Source organism: Semicossyphus pulcher, unplaced genomic scaffold, assembly GCF_022749685.1.
Source record: "Semicossyphus pulcher isolate SPU_LCO1_2020_fin unplaced genomic scaffold, fSemPul1.0.p SCAF_18, whole genome shotgun sequence".
NCBI classification, from domain to species: domain Eukaryota; kingdom Metazoa; phylum Chordata; class Actinopteri; order Labriformes; family Labridae; genus Semicossyphus; species Semicossyphus pulcher.
The window spans coordinates 12,849,415-12,870,166 of record NW_027211691.1 but is presented as its reverse complement, the minus strand read 5'-3'; the positions used below and the strand labels follow the sequence as shown (position 1 = coordinate 12,870,166).

At 38.5% G+C, this 20,752-nt stretch overlaps 1 protein-coding gene across 2 annotated transcripts; it reads left to right on the top strand.

The window, feature by feature from the left end:
- Nucleotides 1-1,467: 1,467 nt before the first annotated feature.
- Nucleotides 1,468-17,648, top strand: tlcd4a (TLC domain containing 4a). 2 transcript variants are annotated; one of them, XM_069667227.1, is made up of 7 exons: nucleotides 1,468-1,523; nucleotides 5,609-5,778; nucleotides 7,516-7,605; nucleotides 8,912-8,970; nucleotides 9,248-9,342; nucleotides 13,806-13,879; nucleotides 14,214-17,648. In XM_069667227.1, the coding sequence occupies exons 2-7, from the start codon at nucleotides 5,624-5,626 to the stop codon at nucleotides 14,530-14,532; spliced, it is 792 nt and encodes a 263-aa protein (XP_069523328.1). In that variant the 5' UTR covers nucleotides 1,468-1,523; nucleotides 5,609-5,623; the 3' UTR covers nucleotides 14,533-17,648. The 2 variants fall into 2 exon arrangements, with proteins under 2 accessions (XP_069523328.1, XP_069523327.1); XM_069667226.1 differs by lacking the exon at nucleotides 1,468-1,523 and adding an exon at nucleotides 2,185-2,486.
- Nucleotides 17,649-20,752: the final 3,104 nt, after the last annotated feature.

Sequence of the window (20,752 nt, the reverse complement as noted above, 5' to 3'; positions counted from 1 at the left end):
AAGTTGTGTAAGCATTAGCACACTTGTTGCACAAAGAAAAACAGACACGGTGATGATTTAATCCACATAAAATAACAAATCTTGTCATATAACCCTCGGTTAAAATTATACCGTAAGGAGTAGTACAGCTGTCCTCACTACGTTTGAAACTCTTGCAAGAATGTGAACATAAACATGATGTAAAATGACTTTCGATAATTAGGCTATATTAATGCAAGACGTATCGGAAATGCATGGAGAGCGAACGTTAATGGCAAGATATTCGTCTATGGAGAGGAAAGCAACAATTTTTCGGGACAAAACTAATCCAATCTACCGTTTATAACAAGTTTATCGGAATTTACTGATACCATCACTGAACTTTGTCTGCCAACACGAGTATATTTATACTCTGTGACTAGCCGAAAATATTTCGGTTGGTCCGATGGCAGTGCGATTTCAAATGAATGCTTCAGTCAGAATCAGAAACCCTGCTTCTCCACCCTCTCTCACTGTCGACCTTGACCAGCCTTTTGATCTTTTTTACACTTCATGTGAGAATATGAATGAATGATGAATGCATTTTAATGTATCTGATTATGTACAATATGCCTTATTTTCTAAAATGAAATATTATTTTGGATTTGTGTGTCGTAAATGAATGTGCAATAAGCCAATTTTCTTTTTCCACAACTTCATTTCTATACCCACAAATGTTAATAACCCTAAAAGACACTGAATCATAACACTGCATTGTGAACACTGATGTACAAGGGATTTTGTTGGACCAAATGGTGGGAGTGTTGCCTCACTATGTTGTTTAGGTATCCTGGGGACCTCCCTTAACACCATAATACTTGAAATAAGCTTGTGTGTACAGACATGACATGGAAAATGCCTTCAGGTAACACGAGGAGTCTCTTTTGTTGTCATTGACCTCAAAATGTTTGCTCAATACAACTTTAGGACCTGACTAACCCGTGCGTTATAAACATCCTTTACTCTAACTGATGAAATTACAGTGTCAACACATGGCTTTAGGGAAAGGACACAGTAGCCTATGTGCTGTCTTTACACACAGAAGAGGGTTGTTGACTCTTGTCTATGTGCTTGCTTGGATGTCAGAGTTAATATTTTCTAGCAGCGAGGAGGTGAAGGTAAAGTACGAGTACACTTATTTTACTGTAAAATAAATAATAATGCTTAATCAGGGACAAAGGACTTTTTCTATTTGTTAGGGATGTGGATTGTATGCAACTAAAAAAAACAATCTAGTTGAATTATAGATTCAATTATTAGTGTGCAAAAATGCAAATCAGCTCAGGCCTGATCACATCTCTGTGCTGTGAATGCTCTAGTCTTGCTCCTGTGGGTCATAAGTGATGTAACTTTATATTGCAGCCACTGGTCATTCAATCTGTCATCTGCCCTCTGGTTAATGTGCATGGGGGGGGACTCTGCAATATGGCTGACATCTGAGGAAGGACAGTGGACTATAATCATCATCAGTGGCTTTATAGGACATAAGCAATTGACATGCAGTTGTAAGTATTCTATGAGTCTATTTTGTGCTATCTGTCCTACTTATCTGGCCTGATTTGTTCTTCTTTTATTTACATGTATTGAGTGGGTGGGTGGATTAAATTACAACCCAATAAGAGTGAGCAGGTCATGTTTTCTGATTCTGTATCACCAGTTTGTACATAGTAGCATAATAGCCTTGTACATGCTAACTCATAAGACCATTCAAGAACTGTACAAAATGTGTGTTATAAATATGGCAATATAAGAAAATGAGATTAATGGAAAAATAGTTTTAGTGAATGGGATGGATTCAAGAGCCTTAACGGATTCATTGATAACAAGATCAGTGGGCCATGGCTGCAGTTTGCCTCACTGGCTATCTTGTCTGATTTCTACCCTGGATCGGTTCAACAAGCCTTGGCTATAAATAGACACAGTGAGTGTTCTTGGGCAGACCACTGTGGTAGTGTGCTTGTGTGTGTTTTTGTGCGAGTGTGTGTGTGTGTGTGTGTGTGTGTGTGTGTGTGTGTGTGTGTCTTTAAGAATTCAGCTGTAATTCGAGCCCTATAGGAGAGAGAGAGGAAGAGAGAGAGAGAGAGAGAGAGAGAGAGAGAGAGAGAGAGAGAGAGAGAGAGAGGTACCTCACTCACCAACAAATCTCCTCATCATTTCTGTAATCGAGCGTCGAGCTGCATGATCTGCACCTCTGCAATTATGCACGTTTCGCGTTGGATGGGATTGTCGGTAAACAGCGCAAAGCAGGCGCAGGCACACCGTTCCAGCCTCGCTGCTGCTGCTGCTGCATCCCCCACAAGTTGTTAGCGTGTGTGTGGAAGCGAGAGGCGGGCTGTCTTGTTTATCAAAAATGAGTCGACATGGCTGTGGCTTCTTTCGCTCAACATACACGGCTTTGCGAGCGACCCTGGAAACCATAACACGTTAGGAGAGAGTGCGGCGCAAATCATCTTGATGAAAGTCATAAGGTAGGTCCATCCCGGATCGTATATTTTCACTGTTTTCTATATGGCTGGTATGTAGCAGCACCACCAGGCCAGTGTTATTTTGCCTCAACACATTTCACAGCAACAGCAACTGGCCAAGCAATGCGGCGTGAATTGGCCTTGTGTGTGCTATTATATTATGTATCCTACCGTGCTCAATGTTACAATGTTTCAATTTCATTTAGCAGACGCTTTTTTCCAAAGCGACGTACATCGTAAGAAAAGTAGAATACATCTCTGAAACTGGGTTGTATAGGCTACATGTTTGTTTCTGTTATCGGTTTTGCAATTGTAAAATATGACCCGGTGATGCACATTGCGAAGTTATTTTCGTGGGGCTATCGTTTCCTCGCCAAAAGAAAATAGGTCCACCAGTTTTACGCAAGCGCATAGGCTATTTACTGTACGCACCAGTCGTTACACGAGATACATAATGCAACTGACAAAACAATCTACCAGTGCCAAGTGAAAACCTGTTTCAGCTCTTAACTGTGGAAATATAGGCTACCTAATTTACAGGAAAATTAAAGCCAAGCCTATCTTGAATGTGGGCCCAAACATGCCAGTCTGGAACCTCAATGCTTGAGATAATAAGAAGTCACAGTGGGGGTCTAGATAACATTGAACCCCAGTCGTAAAGTAAGTTTGGGGTTAATCTCTTTAATCTCATTATTTCCACCTTGTAGCCTGATTGCCAAATAAATTTTAGAACATCTGCTTTCATGCCTCTGGACTACAGTATGTTAAAGCAAAGGGGATTTGTTATTTCAAAAGAATTGCCTGATGACTTTGCACAAATCATCAGAGTTTATAGTTAAGCTATCTTCTTTTAAACATTACAGGTGTCTTACATTTCAGTCCTCTAAGATCTATGCAGGTTTACAAGGTGTGTCAGCAGGTTGTTTTCTTTTAACTTAAACAACCTGTTTTGTTCTTCCCCTTCTTTCTCTCCTCTAAACTCATTGTTTCATCTTTACGTTTACAGCTCATGAGAATCATGGCCAATTAACTGTTCATTGTGCTGGGTTTTAAATGTCTAAAGATACTGTTAACACGTTAAAAAGCAGTTTATCCTAAGAGTCGACTTATACCCTAGTACTGCTGAGTTCTCCATTGTGTTTCAGCTGTTTCCTTTCTGTATATCCTTAAGTGACCTTTGTAACCATTTGCCCTTGGCAACAGAGCTGCATGGGACTAACAGCCAACACACATGTATGTGTGTACCATAAATATTCCTTCGCTGTGCTTTGTAAGAATGGCTGGAGTTGGAGATCCAGATATCCCCTCAGTCAAAGACACAGAATGGTCTCTTTAAGTGCACTTCTTATAAGAAAAAGTCTTTCTACCCTGCAGCATGCTACATTAGAGTTCTGGTGCTCACTGCCCACTAATGCATTACAGGCCGGCACAAGGGGAGGCCTCTGTGGAATTGGCCTTTCAGTTCCCCTGTGGATTTTTCTTGGCTACAGTGCTTCAGTGAAGTTCACTGTTTGCCTTTAGGCATTTCTTCGGCGTAGCGCAGGAACAAAGGCAGATATAAAAACACCAAGGCCAGAGCTCTGGGGAGGGAGATGTGTGTTTTTGTGCGCCTCTGTTGGGAGGTACTCTGATCTACTTCTTGGGAGATGTAAATATGTCCTGAAAGTTACTGAAATGGCCTCTTACCAGGGGGCCGACACAGCCAAATCAGCCCATATGCAAACCATAAGCTCAGTGCAACACTCATAAAACAGTTCAATGTTCTGGCTGCAGTGCACCTCTGTCACTGACATACATTTACTGGCTGCAAGCCAGTGTGCATGCAGAGCTGCTAATTTTGGACCTTTTGTTGTTGTATAAAGAGCACTCGCGTTTGATCCACATATAGATATGACAGTTGATTTTTGGGATGGATTCAGACCACAGTGCAGAGTTCTAAAGATGTTATGTCACTTCATAGCCGAGATTTTGAATTACATTTTGTATAGATATTTAATAGATTGTATTGAACCACCCCTTTAGAAAATGAATGAACACATGTTCCACTCTCTCCAACCCATTGTTGACACGTTTCCTTTTGGGATGCTATTTAAATAGCACCAGCAGGCATTCAGCAAATATTGTCATGTTATATTTATGTTTATTTGTATCATAGCTCTTGGTCAAATAAAGTATGACACTTGAATTTGGCTAAATTAGTCATGCTTTATTAAAGCACACATAAACTGGAAAACATCTAACAATAGTCTCTACAAAGTGGAATTAACACAATTCAAAAAGGTGGAGCAGGTTTAGTGATGTTCTGACTCATGATGTAGGCTATATAATTCAGGCGCATAAAGGCTCAGGGGACGTGGGGCTAGATATACAGGAATCAGGTTGGAGAAGGAGTCCGGTTTCACTCAGTCACTTGTCTTTTGCAATCTGATATGAAACTGTGTCAGTTCTTCTGTGTTGTATGACTACAGGTGTCGACTGTGAAACATACATGTCCAAAGATAGGGTGTGCATTGCTGTGGGACACTGTCCCACTTGCTGCTTAATAACATATTCTGTGTTAAGCTTTTTTTGGTATTGTTGAGCTTCCTGTGGAAAGATGTGTGTGGTTCTAGAAGCTGAACGTGTTAAAACCGCATTAACTGACATTAGCACTTAAACGTGTCCTGGTATTTGTTTTCTGTCCGAAGAGCCACGTTAAGTCTGCTACAGGGTTTGAGGAAGTTACACATTATCATGGCAATGACACACATTTAACTCCATTAATTGTTCACGCAGCTAGCAGGTTTGAACTAAGATTGTTAAGAAGTTGATGGAGTAGAGTTGATCAACTAAATTGATAGTAGGTCATTTTCAAACTTCGCCCATGAGCTTTATTTCACCTTTTTTTGATTTAGGCTGGCGGCAGCTCTCCTGCACCACTTTGGTTAAAGATTGACTTGGCCCCTTATGCCAGGCGTGATTTTTCTGACTCATTGAAATTGTTGTCAAAGGTCATCAAATACATTGTTTGCTACAGTTTGGACTTGAAAGTGTCAAGGATCTTTCTGATTAGTTTGCTTGTTCTTATAGCTGTGGTTACTTTTCACAGCTTCCTTTGTAACCTTTACCATCTTTCTCTCTCACAGTGGGGTTGGGTGGCCATGGACCCATTCAGCCAGCTTATCCTCACCATCTCGGTGACCAGTTTCTTCACCTTCCAGTGGCTCTTCCACAAAGTCAGCCCCTGGATGTCCATACGCATCAGCCCCGGCTTCCTCAGCCTAAGTGACAAGCAGAAGGTGGAGTGGAACTCAAGGTGACCTGATGTGAACCTGATGAGTCTCAATATTTACATGCTATGTATAACCCGAAGTGTAACTGCTCTCAGCTCAGATATTGGCCCGAGGAGTGGGTTTGTTTCAGCTCGGTACAAAGATACTCACTGCAGTCAACCCACACATTTCCTGTGACATAGTTTCTGACTCACAAGGTGTTGGCTGAAGTGTTGAAACTCAATGGAAGATTATGATTTCAGCTCTTCCCTGTTAAAGTCAGCATTTTAACATTAAATCTATCTCTGGCTGACAAAGTAAAACCTTGCTTAGCTTGTACAGATTTTAAAGAATACCCAAATCCTTGAGTTATCATGCCTGTTGCCATCATTCCTGTTGAATAACGAAGATTTTATTACCCAATTCCACTTCTGACATCGTCAGTACCTGCAGCATGAGCAGCAGCCAGGCTAGAATTAAACAAATCCCTAGTTTAAAGTTTTAATCCCTTAGATCTTCATGTCATAATTTTATTAAAGCAGCTCTTTAATTTATTTCCTCTGTGTAAAAAACATCTTCATTTGCACTTCTCTGCTTATTGTGGGAAAGTTTCAAGATTGTGGTATATGAGGCCTGCACGCATTGCCTGCATGACAACCTGCAACAATTGCTTTAGTTTGGAAGTAAAAATGAAAGTAAGTATATAAGTCTTAAGCCATGTGAACTCTAATCCTTCAAAACATGGTAGGCCTATCTTTGACCTACCATAGTTTTAATAGTTGTGCATACATTTTTTTTCCAGTCACTGAATAAGAGGCATGTTTGTTCTTATCTTGTTTTGCATTAAGCTGTGTTTCCACAGCTCTCAAATTTAATAAAGAAATGAAGCGCTTTGCATGTAAAATAAACTATAATCTCATTCTTACAGGCAGATTAACCTTGTTGCATTTAATCACTATAACTATTTTATCTTCACAAAAAGAACCGACAAGAAGGAACACTTAAGGGGCGCGGTGCTCATACTCATGACTAGATTATTTGATCAGAAAACAAGTGCCATCTGTTGTCATTCCAGTGTTTTATCTGTTTACTTGTTACGGGAACACTGCAGATACTGACTAGAAGAACTAGATTGGCATGAAAAGAGGGAGTGTGTTTGTCTCTTGAATGAGATAGAGAGGCTGCTGTGATCTTTAAACACAGTGAGAACTGTGAAAGCTGTACCGCACACCTAAGGCACTCCGAAGGGTCCGGCCTGCACGGTCTAACGTGCTTGAGTCATTTTCATTTCGTCGCATACTTAGTTTATTTCTCATGAGAGCACTTGTGAAATTGAAATGATCACATGGTTTATGAGCAAATTAAGATAAATTAGTGGAGATGGATCCAGGCTATGGGGATCCCTGTTGAGGCTCTTGACTTTGAAAATCCTAATTTAACAGTCTTACAGTCAGTGTGGCTGTCATTCTGTCTAACTGATGGATGCTAAAGACTGTCTCACTGCCTTAATGACTGACTGGGACTGTGTGCTGCTCTGCCTGACCCTTCAGCAGTGTTTAATCTCTTAGTCTAATTGGTCTGAATCTGTGTGCTGCCCTGACAGGCAATCAGTTGATTCACTGTGAGTACTAAAAATTCAGCGCTCTAAACCAGAGTGCAACTCTGAGGCACTTTTCATGAATAAAGATAAATATAAAATTTTGCTTCAGAAAGTTTGATGCTTCCCGTGTCAGACGGGGACGAGATCATCACAGCTGTGTGTGCTTTGGTTTTCATTTCAGGACGGTGTCAACCTTTCACGCACTGTTGGTGGGACTCTTCTGTCTCCACATCTTGTTATTTGATGACGCCGTCAATGAAGACCCAGTCTGGTGAGAGTTTGGTTATGAATGACATGTTTTTTTACCTTGTACTTTCAATACTTTTAGTTAATTTTAAACAGTATGTTAGCTTTTTACACCAATATTTACCCTCATGTGTTTCAAAAACACATGAGGAAAAAATGTAAGGAATGGATTAAGTGGTAAGTTTCCCTATTTGAAGGTAAGTGTTAAATTTTAGCATATCCGGCTAATTAGCTGATCTTAACCTACTATTATTACCAAAGCCAAGGGCATACAGCTAACTTCACTGTCATGTGGGTTTAGAGGTTAAAACCCTGTTTAAGGTCCCCTGTTAGGAAACCTGGACTTGCTTATGTCAGGGTGTTGGAGTGAACTCAACACTTCAACACCCCTAGCCAAGCCTGTTACCCAAGATAGTCTCCAGTGTTGGAAGGTGGTAATGTTAGCATACAGCTAACTAAGTGTGACATTTGTCGAACCTCGTCTGTCCCAGTTCCCAAAGCTTCCTCCTTTGTTAAGTGAAACTTTTGTTAAAAAAAAGGAACAACAAAGCCAAGATGTATGTGTGGTAATGTATTATGTTGGGAAATTACATTTTAATTTAGAATTTGGGATTATTACATTAATGCTGATAAGCTATCCAACAATACAAGAACAATGCTGCCCCATTACATTCATCATCACCAGGGATACTGACTTGTAGGCTAACTTTAGCTTTAGACTTTAGCACTATATTTTTCACTTAACTATCAGGTGTATATTTAAGGTATTTTTAACAGTGTTATCTTTTTTTTTTAAACAGTTAATGGAAACTTAAAAGTGTCAACTGGAGACAGATTTTAGCTAACTTAAGGAAGTAGTGTTAACATGCTTGCTAGCTAGAGCGGATACAATCTGTAATCGTCATTTCAGGCCATCTAATTTGGCTACAAATGAGAAACCTACTTGTGTTGTACTTCTGACGTCAAATACCCATTGTTTAAAAAAATGTAAAAGAATTTTGGCTGATTTATCACTATTATCAAGGTGAACTGCATATGTACTGAGCTAAAACTGAGCGCTTTAGCAGTACAGACGAGCATAACTTGGGGGAGGGGTTTAGTGATGGGTTACTCTGGCCTATTTGGGCTCAATTTTGTCAAATTTAGCTGTTAGTTGGATTCTAAAGTGATGATATCTCTTCTTGTCTGACATAGAAAAACATTTCTTAAACCTACTAATGGTCATATCAGAATTGATTTTCACAAACCCAGTGAACCAAATGTGTTTTTTTCCCCGAATCCCCCCTCTGGGGATCAATAAAGGACTGTCTTATCTTATCTTTTTTCAACAGGGGAGATCCTACACTGGTGAAGACTAATGTTGCCATCACAACAGGCTACCTCATATCTGGTAAGAGGAAAAATACAGGAAAAGTGAGACCAAAAGAATATACATATAATTAGTACTTTGTGAAAAGATGATTAATTTGATTCTTAGATGGCTCTCATGAATTTAGTCCCCAGTGTGTGTGTGTGTCAGCTGCTGGTCAGAATTTAAATAAAAGACACAGAGGCAACTTTAAGATAAAGTTTTTTAAGGCTACAGTATGTATATTTTATCAGTTGTTTGCATGTTTGACTGTACCAATGACATTGTATCTCTCTTTCCTCTGTCCTTTCTCTTTCAGATCTGCTGCTAATATCTTACTATTGGAAGGCGATAGGCGACAAGTTTTTTGTAATTCACCATCTGGCAGCATTGTATGCTTACTACTATGTACTGGTGAGTGCCCTATTGTCCAATAGCAGAACGTGCAGGCAAGATGGGAAGGAGACAACCAAGGATGAGCAGCTCTGTCCTGTCAAGCTGGGTGTTTTAAACTAGCCCCTATTCAGGAAGTGTCCGTGACTGTCCCCATGCAGCTGCACAGCATTAGTTGATATCAACGGACAAGCCAAGGTCAGCATAGTCAGTAACTGCGCAATTCTTTTTGCCAAAGTGTACAAACACAACACAGAAGGAGACCTGATGGATATTTAAAATTCATTCGATTTTAGTAGAAGTTTGTATTTTTATCTATGCCAGAGATCATGTTCAAGCAGGAGTCTTCCTCTGCCAGCCCAGTTTTGGCATTATGAAGATGTGTTAGTATTAAGCTGTTGTATTTCTCTTAGCTTGCCTGGAAAAGACTGATTTTAAAGTAATCATTTAAAATGTGTTGTGAGGTTTGAAGGAACAAAATTTTGTTATCTAAGCTTTCATGTTGATTTAACACGTCACTCAGGTTTAGCCGCGGTTAGAGCGGAGTTGTAAAAGCCTCTGTCAAAACACCATTATGATTGACCTTTGTAATACACACATATGTTAGCTTTGACATTAATCTGATTATAAGTAATAATATCTAAAGTACACACAGTGTCTCATTGGTTATGGCTGCTTGGCTAGTTATACCGAGATCTGGAGATAGTTTGGTGTACTCAGCGTTTATGGGCAGTGCTGTTCACTCTTGGTTCAATCTGAAACCCTCTAGGTCGCCAGGATCTGTGGATAATTATTACGGAAATGAATGACTATGGTATTTTTTGCATGGAATGCTCAATGATAGTACTGGCTGATGACCCCTTTCCCCCTCACCTTGCCCTTACAATTTCTGTGCTTTCTGTTTGTTTTACTGACCCCCTTTACTGTTGTGTGAATCTGACGTAAGCTGAACTCCTCTGAGCTTAGTGCAGCTGAATGCCTAACTGTAACCACTGTGTGCATGCTGGCATTTCTGAAGCCCTCTTACACAGACAGGGTTCCTTTCTTGTTACTGTGCATGCCAACAAACAGTATTTAACAGTATCTCAATTACTTATCTGCCTATCTACAGTACCTTCAACCTGTCTGTCGTTGTGCCAGAGCCTAGTTCTTCCTCTTCTTTCTCTTACTTACACTCATCCTCCTGCATCTCCCTAATGAGGGGAAACTGTCATCCCAAAGAGCCCCTATATGATAAAGGGCGATCCCAGATAGCCCCGCCCCTTTTCTTACACCATGTTGAATGTATTCTGTCAGGTTTACTCTACAACTATAGGATTACTCTTGATAATGCTGTTAAAAGTCAGTCTTTTCTTTTAAAAGTACTTTGGTTAAGCAAAGGGAATTCACTTTGTTTCCCTACGATACATGTTGTGTATATTTTATCCAGGAACAAAAGAGAACATACAGTGTGCATTGCTCTGCCTCCATACGTTCACATTGCTTCGTACTATACTTTCAGGTTCAAGTTGCCCTTGGCAACTGATTGTAAAAACCTGCAAAAGAAATATGGACATGAACACATCCTACTCCTATCTACAGTCCAGTTGCTGGCTGGATTTACAGAAGCGTTTTTCTGCTTTTATTTGCCATTTATGCATCAATATTTTTGTCTGTCTTCATTCCATTGTGAAGAAGGAATATTACTTTTCCAATTTGGGTATACAAAGTAATTATACCATTAAAAACATTTAGCCATTTAGTTGTAATTAAATTCATAACTGACTGTGAATCCAGCCTTTAATAGGAGAAACAGAGCAAGCACCTGTATCTTAGACCGTTAGATAAACGAGATGAAGTAGGCCATACTGTTACTGGACACTCATGACTGTCTCCTCAGACTACATATCAAATTCATGTGGGAGAATATACAGAATACATGCATTCAGAAAACAACGATAAATTTGGCTTATCCTTGATGTCATCTTGTTTTATTTAGTATTTTACCCAGTCAACTTTGTCATATGTTGTTAAAGTCTATTAGTTAATGTGTTGAGTGTGTTTATACAAATATTAAGCACTGAGGCACACAGCCAAATCGAGGCATATTTAAATGTATTTAAATTTGGGAAACTCTTTATTTATAAAGATAAAAATATAAATTAGGTAAATTTCCTGGCTTGTTGGTATGTTTTGATTATTAATTGGTCAGTCACTAATATCTTTGTCCAAACAGTGTTCTATGATTTAATTTGTCGTTTGTGTCTGTTTGAACATGTTAGCTTAATCATTAAAAATGGAAACATAATATAGTAACTTCTATGTAAACATTAGACGCATGCTTTTCTTCTCAGTGTTCTCAGTGTTGCTTCTGATTTGCTTCCAATTGTGGTGGCATCTCTTTTTATTTTCTTCTTCTTCTAATATATCCGTCTGTCTGTCTCTGTGTCCTCTGCTGACTTTAACATAAATAGCCCCTTTTTCAAACCCTACATGCAAAAACTACCAACATCAAGTCGGGATTTGTCATCCCCCCCCGTACATGCAAAAACTACCAAAAGGGTTGTGTGTCATTTAGAAAACCACAGCAGGTTCTTGATCTAGATGGGGACTTCTTTATTCCTGTCTTGTCTGCTGCTATTGCTGTTGTGTTGCACTGAGCAGATATGATGCCCAGTCACAGTATGGACTTACCAGTTCCTAGATGTACTAGCATGCTAATGCTAGGTGGAGAGTTCACATCATATGGTACAAAAACTGCACTGCAGACGTACCCTGTTTGTGTCATATTGTAAGTATGTTTCACTGACCAGCTTTTGTTTCAGCCCTGACGGTAAGTCTTCTGTCACACGTGGTAAAAGAGCGGCTGCTAGCCAAATAACACTGAATTACATGTTCTTTGTGCACGTTTTAGCGAGACTGAACGCTGTGATTTATAATCTGATTTAAATTTTTGGACATATAGGTCAAATTCAAACTATTTCACTGCAGTTAAATCACAGCGCTCAGTCTTAATAATGCACCTTCCCAGTGAGAACACTTAATTCAAATGTATTTGTCTAATGGCACTATTTCTAGCACCATCATTTTGGTCTGAGAGCTTGATGTTCAGGTTATAGCTCATTCAGGTCGGCCTGATCAAGTGTTTAAGATGGGGTGTCCTGAAAGCATCTTGGTTTAAAGATCATCTGTTAAGCAGCAGCTGGAAAATGTGAAATTTTCTACATTTTGGAATTCGGTTTAGAAGTTGAATGTACTGCTGAAGATGATCTTAAAACTTAACGAACATGGAGTTCAGGCCCTGATCTTCTACACAATGACATGTTTGCCAGTTAAACATTATGCTTTAAACTCTGCATGGCTTTTGACTGCTCCTTTAAAAAGTGGCTGGGTGAATGTATATATGGTTGTACAGTGTATCAAAGCCTGTTGTTTGTTCATATTTGCTCACTACCTTTTTTAATGTTGAGATGCAATTCAGATGCATTGCCTTGCTGTGTGGTATTTACAGTGTGGTTTTCTGCTCTAGTCGAAAAGACATAAAAATGAAGATAGAAATAGTTGGCATAGTTTGTTTTAAGGATGCATTGATGATTAATAATCAAGTGGCGTGTTTCATATATTAATAAATGCAAAAATGCTTTATTTTATACAGGCATTTTTGCATGTTGCCTCACGTGTCGGGTTTTTTTAGGGGGTACATAATCAAAAAGATTTAGCTTTAAGTAGAAGCCAGCCCAGTGTATGTCAATCCAACCATCTAGTGCCATTGCCATTACGATTACGATTGATAGAGATGTTTGATATCATAAATTTACTGAGAAAATTCAGAGTCTCTTTATCTATCCTTAAGACATCAACTTTCTAAACAAGATACAAGATGATCAAACAGATGGATTGCCATATATTGTGGTCAGCAGATCTATGTGTAGCAGGGAATGGACCCTTTTGATTCAAAGACCTCCCAACAAGCCATTACTGTAAATATTTGTCTTTGATTGAATCTAATACTGTTTTTCTTTTTTGCAAACTGAAGCAATGCATATTTGTGAGGCAGCCAATCTGTAATCTCGCACATCACCAGATCTTTATGCTCCTTTCATGGTGCGGATGAGTTTCTGCTCACAATAAATGAGGAGAATAAATCATTAGGAAGTCAAATTAAAGACCGGTCTAATTTTGGCCCTGAAAACTTGAAGGAATAATTGTGAGCCCTGAAGGAGAAGGCTCTTATGTTAGATCTGACAAATAGGTCTATATTTAGTGTGGACATAATCTAAATTTAGACCTGAGTTCCCCATACTTTTAAAGTATTAATTGAAATATGAAAGATCTTATGGTTGCGCCTGAAAAAGCCTTGGAGTTATAGACATACCTTAGTTAGGTAGTTACCCTGAGGAGCAGGTAGAAAACCAGCTGCATTCCTGCTGATTTAAATGAATCGGTGTCTTGTTTTTGTCCCTTTCATGTTACGTTGTTTTCCTGTTCTTACCTTGTTCTTCCAGGGCCAAGGAATGTTGCCTTATTTTGCTAACTTCCGTCTGCTAGCTGAGTTTTCTACACCATGTGTGAACCAGCGGTACGTACCTGCTTATGAATGACCTGGGCTTCAGGTCTTTTAATCCAGGATCAATTTACAACACTTCTGCAGACTATATGTGAGAAGCTGTGCTAATTGTTAGGAATTTTAAGTACATGCAGATAATCCACTGCATGTTGCATGTTCTATTTGTGTTTCAATGATTATTTGAGGGTCTTAAATCCCCTTTGAAACCATTTATCTGGAGCTGAACATACCTTAGAGAACATTCCTGCACCTTTTTGTATTAAGTTACTAGTGATTGTCTTAGCAGTTTCATATTTCCGCTCTTTTATGCTCAACACTGTTGTCTTAAATGTGTGTTGTGTTTCAGCTGGTTCTTCGAGGTTCTTGGTTATCCCAAGTCCTCCAGGCCCAACATGGCAAACGGCGTAGCCATGGCAGTAGTCTTTTTCCTGGTCCGCATCGCTGTCATGCCGGTCTACTACAGTCGTATGTATGCAGTCTACGGCACCGAGGCCTTCTATCTGGTGCCCTGGGGCGGCCGTGTAGCCTGGATCTGCTCCAGTATCTGCTTGGACATCATGAACATTATGTGGATGCATAAAATCGCACGCGGCTGCTACAGGGTGCTGCGCTCGGCACGCCAGAGTAAATCCGGCACACCTCAGGAGAATGGGAAGATGGATTAAGGGAAGCAGGGTTTCAGTGTTGAGAAAACGCCACATCAGAGACAAAAGGACGTCACTCTCAGCAAATCGGACAATTGCCTGTCACTCCTGGAACGAGTGTTTTTACAGGAGCGAATGTAATGAGAATTTTCTGGAGAGCAGGCACAGTCTCAGAGATGTACCGATGGACCGTGTAACAGGCCACCCCTAAGCCATGAAATGACCTCTTAGCAATACTCTGTGTGCATGGCCGATTATTTCTCTCAATTTACCACTACACAAAAGAGGTCGTCCTGGGACAATGGACTGTTAGCCCATCCACAAATTGTCAAAAAGTTTACTGTCTTTAAATACGTGCTCAACAAGAGACTTTTTGTACAATTACTGCAATCCAGTCCTAGAATATAAGTGATGAAATGTGAGGTAATGCCGATTAAGGCAAAGATTTGAGGGATTCTCAGAAACATTTCTCCATAATGGTCAGTGCCATAAAATCATCATCAGATGTCTGTTCACCAGAAAAGTCAAGCATCTCTTTTTCCTCAGTAAATCTCATGGAGAGTTTGCAGTAAGCTCAATTTGCAGGGATTTGACCGGCACAAGATGGATTTACATCAAGTGCTCTCACAGAGAAGTGTAAGTATGGGTAAATCGGTTCATCACTCACCCGCTGTCAGTCCGTTTAAAAAGCCAGCCTTTAAGAAGTTTGTTTAGATATTGTGAGTCTTGGTTTCATTTCCTTTTGAATGGGTTATTTATAAAGTGAGTGAACGGGAATCGGTACACAATGTAGTCTTTTACTTTTGTCTTGCTTGGGATGAGGCAAATAGAAACAATTAAAGATAATTGTTATAATGAAAAGGGGACTTGTGTAGAGATTGTCTGCCAAAAGGGAAACTGAATGTCAACGACGTGTTTGTACACTGCTGATGAACAGGACTATTGTTTGTACTTAAAGAAATGTCGCAGCGACAGTTGACATCAGATTTTTAGAAATCACAATGCATTGATGAAGATATGTTGTTGACATTGTTTGTAGGAGACTGCATTATATTTATTTCACATTGTGCAATGCATGTGGGGGTTACACTGACTTTAAGTGCTGATACAAAATCACCTAAAATACGTTCAGAGTACAAAAAAAGAGCAACTGTTTTGAAATGCAACCTACAGTATGTTAATAGGACTGACACTCATTTTTTCCCCCACTATCAAGTAATAAAAGTGTTGTATAATGATTATCACACTTCCTATTTATGGTATATTTTCAGGCACAGATGTTTAAATCTACCCCTGGGCAACATTTGCCAACAAGCTGCATGCTGCTATTTGTGTTTTCCATGAAGGTATAGGACATGTTTTGCCAGCAAGTTAAATTCAGTTCATGATTTTGTTTCTACAGATTTTGATTTATGTAAAATGCAAGACAGTAATGGGTGTTTTTAAATGGTTATATTTCTATTTAAGATGATTTTGTAATTGTTTTAGAGCATTGTGAAACAAATAACTTCCTCCTCGTGTTACACATGATTTTCAATCAGCTGTCAAACACAGTGTGCACTTCCGTATTTACTCATGGGATGGATATAAGAGTTGTGTTTTATTTCGGGGGGACATAAGGAAACGTAGTGAAGACTCACACATTATAGTTCTATTCTGCTGACAAAGCAGATTCATTTAAATCACTCTGAAAACAGGAACAAATCTATTCAGTTTTTAAGACAAATGCATCATTTGTTCAGATTATAAATTACATTCACGGATGACTCATGAAACATGTACTTGAATTTTAATTGTAACTATCTTTCTATGAGCTGTACATCAAAAAGCTTGTGTCAAATGTTTTGTGAACCAGAGACAGGGACTGCTCGTTGTTAAAGCATGCCTTGCTATGTTCAGCTTTTCATTTTGTTGCCTTTTTTTAAAACAACTTCTGATTGCACAGTGAATATTTTTGGTCGCATCCAACTCCTCACAGCACTGAAAAATGTGTGTTTTTTTCAGTGATTTTACCCGTGTGTTCTCCGTGTCTGATGCCTGTCTAAAGTGATTGTTCGGCCTTCGTATTAGATCAGTTTGAAATGAAGATCCAAGAGGCGTTTTCAGGCTGGTTGTTTTAGTGCTTTGGTTTTGTTATGCTTTTACAAAGATTTATGTATTTGTGCCAGTGCTTAAGCCATCACTACTCCATGAGCATTTTCATACAACAGTGCCAACTTGGAACCAGGATTACGTGGTTCCCATCACTTCTGTTCACATAACCATTCTGCACTCTGTGGTTAGTCACTGTATGATAAGGATTGATTTCGTTTGGCGCGCTTTACTAGTGTGAAAGACTAACAGATAGCGTGTTAGTAACAGGATGTGCTGGACTTCCGTTGTTGTCATGTAGATATCACTATCTCACATCGTAAAAAAGAGCCAGGGTGCAGTGTTTGTTAATATTTCACCAGAATAAAAAGGAAATCATATTATGGTTTCAGGACAGCAGGCCGCTTCTGGTAGTAACAGGAGTGGCTCTGTATGCATGGTCAAAATGGTCTTCTTCTTCATGCACCCTCTATAACTGCATGTGGTATTGCATGGGGATTGCACTGTAAACAAAATAGCATATACATTTGCAAACAAATTCTGTCCTTTGTTTTCTTTTCTTTAGTACATGTACATAATGTTTACTGAAACGTTATTCTTGTACTGTGCCACATAATGTAACCCACAGATGATGATAACGATGTGATGAGAGCATCATAAAGCAGATATTAAGTATAATATCCAGCACAGAAATAATAAATAAGTAAGGGAATACTTGAATACTAATCAGCACAGTTTATAACAATCTGGGCCGTGCAAATAAACATTAATCCTATTAGCATCTTGCATTATATGCCTACCATTGTCTTTAATTTATTAATCAGAGAGTAGACATAAAACGAAGCAGATGCTGTGTTTATACAGAGAGCATGGCGCTGCGTCGGCTAGTTAAACTGCTGTTGGTGTTTCTGTTCTGAATGTTGTATGGAGGAGACGTGGGAGTAAGGCGGAGTGTTTAGTGACATTCTATGAATGTATGGGCGAAGAGAAAATATTTGTCATTCACATTTTCTGTTGTTCTTTACAATAAATACCAAATTAACTGATGTGGTGTGTTTTCTGCTCTTTTAATACGTTTAAAAAGATGTAAATATGGGTCGCGTTATGCTGCCAAGAACACGATAAACATCATTAATACAGAGTGAGACATTTTACATTATACATTTCATAGCTTTATTCATATTTCATGGCAACTTTACAAGACTACCCTATACATTTTTCTAAAGGTTGTCAAAGGACTTTGCAAAGGATTCTGCATTAACTAAAACTCATCATTTCTACCCCCTGCTGGTAATAGAATTTGTATAGCAATATACCCATAGTAATGTCCTTAATGAGCCACTAGGTGGCAGTGTTGTCATGTATTTTAATGATCTCTGCCGTCACTTGAGAAGTCTGGAGGCCCACAGTCTGTGGTGGTGCGGTGGTTTGCTTTCTTTTATTGCCATAATCAATGAGAGGTAAATAATGTACTGACTGTTGACTGAAGTTACTATTGTTTATTCTAGGTTAATTTTGCATAACCTTACATTGAGCATACACTACCAGCAATGTGTTAATCTGGAAACATCTGCTGAATGGTAAGTACACTCTCTTAGGAAATAGATATTAAAGCTCCTGTGAGGAGTTTTTCACTGATTATGTAACAGACTGAATGAATTCTGACCACTCTATACGAGCTACAAAAGCCAGTCCATCAGCGACAAGATTGATTATTTCCATATAGTTATTTTTAATGCCTGAAACAGTGGTGGGGAGTAGGTGTCAGACAAAGCGATTAACTGCACGCTGCCTTTGTTTTTCAGGACAAAAATTTAAAGTGAGTGAAACATATGACTGTTAAAGAAAGCAGGATCAGTTTTTGTTAAAAAAAAACACCACTTAAGCATGTAAATAAATGTGTATTAGAATTAAAGCTACAGCACAAATTTAATGCGATAGCCAGTAAAATGTATCTTTCCACTGGTGCTATTGAGTGCCGCCTGATATGTTCAATTAAATATATCAGGAGAGTTTTATTCAGTGTCTGTTTGCTATAAGTCACATAATTCCAGGCATACTGAGTGAAGTAGTATTTATTCCATAAAGGAATATGCATGGAGATGCCCATCTGGCTCCACAGAGTGATCAAAGTGCACAATCATTATCAGAAGTGTTTGCTGCCTGCAGGGATTGAACCTGTGGTTTCTGGTTGAAGGACACTTTTGTCATCGTCTCTTATCTATTTATCTGTCTATCTGTTGACAACCCTCTCTGCAAACACATGCACGCAGACACACACACACAAAAGCAAGTTTTCAAGAGTACAGTGAAACATTTTGTCACTTTTATACTTTACTTTAAAAGGGTTAAAAAGCCCTTTTGTTTAAATAAGTTGGCGAAGAGAGTCTTTTTCATCTCCCACTAATGATTTGTTTTCATTGAATCATACTTTAATGATGATATTTTGGAGTAAAACAGGACCAAGTTCCTTTCAGTGAGCCACAAAGGGACATCTTTTTAGCCTGAGACTGAACATCTGTTGTTGCTGCTATTAAAGAATAAGAGTAATTTTAAAGCTGCACTCAAGCGCAGCTCACGTCCAATCTAAGGCTCAGTCATAAAAATGAGAAAATCTTTTTGACCTTTATTCACCCACTTAAACATACAGATACAAGATACAGCACTTTAGACAATTCTCCGAAACGTTCATCAACTGGTTTCATAACGAGAGATTTTTATGACTATTATGACTTTTATGAGTATTTGAAGTGCACATGCACAAATAGTTTCTACAGCTATAAACTTTTTACACAAGTGCAAATATTTTCTGTGAACATTCACTAATTTAGAATTTTTAGAAATTTTGAAATGCAGGCAGTGAAATTATTCGTGAATATTATTTTGCGAGCTCCAAATCTTTTTGACCCTTATTTGACTCCATAGGTGAAGATATGAATTTCTACTGCTGTAGTTGGTATTATATTATTCACAGCATGGCAGGATTACATCATTACATACAGCTTCTAACACATTTCTCAGCTCACATGTCACCCTATCTACAGTATACCCATGTTATATTTATACTGTACACTTTATTATTGTTTATATTTAGGCACTTGTTTATTATTGTATATCATTATTGTGGTATATGTATTAATATTAATATTTTTATATTTATAATATGTTAGACTGTTTTTAGACTAGTCATTATTATTATCATTATCATTATCATTATCATTATTAGTATTAATTCATCTATTTAATTATTTTAAAGAGTGTAGTTCGTGTTTGTTTTCTTTATATTGTCCTTTTTATTTTTTCATGTAGTGCTTGACCACTGTTCCTTTCCTCTGACTCTTGAGCAGCTGCAACAAGCAAATATCCCCCAATGAGGGGTCAGTAAGGTTATCCTATTTATCTTGTCCTTCATGTGGTGTTTTTCATGTGCTACAAGACACATCAGGGACATCATAAGCAGGGTAATTGTTAAGTGTTTAAACTGCAGTGCACCAAGGACAGGCTGAACAACACGTTTTCAGATTGGCAGGGTGTGGGTCGTCACAAACCTAAGGAGCCAATCCCATTAATGGATGGGGCGACAATATGCATATCATTATGTGCAACCTACACTCAAAAAAATAATTATGCCAAAAACATGGACTTTAAGTATTTCAATTACATGTAAATTTTCCATGTAATTTTATTACATTAGTTCAAGGTAAAATGTCACCTTAAATGCGATGGTTTTATATCATGTTGAGACAACTTAAATAAAGTTAGTAACTTAGTGACTATTATTGTAAATAAAGTATTGATATAATTTAGTTACATTTTATTATTAATAATAAGAATAATACATTTTATTTGTATAGCGCTTTTCATGGTACTCAAAGTCACTTTAAATAATTAAAAACAACTACAGAAACAAATTAAGAACAGCAGGAGAAACACAATAAGAGGAACTATGAGAAAAACAAATAAATAAATCATCATCAGAGATTAAAAGCAGTTCTAAAAAGGTGGGTCAGGTCAGTGCAGTCTCTGATGTGTTGGAGAGTTCCAGAGGGAGGGGGCAGCTATGGAGAAGCTATTTTACCTAAAAATATACCTTAGATTTTATTAGGGCCAAGAATCTTTTTTTTGAGTCAGAGTAAAATCAATCTATTCA

Bases quoted from the DNA above. Each gene is read 5' to 3' on its own strand.
- tlcd4a (XM_069667227.1), top strand. From the start codon at position 5,624: ATGGACCCATTCAGCCAGCTTATCCTCACCATCTCGGTGACCAGTTTC. The intron at 9,343-13,805 runs GTGAGTGCCCTA...TTGTTCTTCCAG, and splicing joins ATGCTTACTACTATGTACTG to GGCCAAGGAATGTTGCCTTA. The intron at 13,880-14,213 runs GTACGTACCTGC...GTTGTGTTTCAG, and splicing joins ACACCATGTGTGAACCAGCG to CTGGTTCTTCGAGGTTCTTG.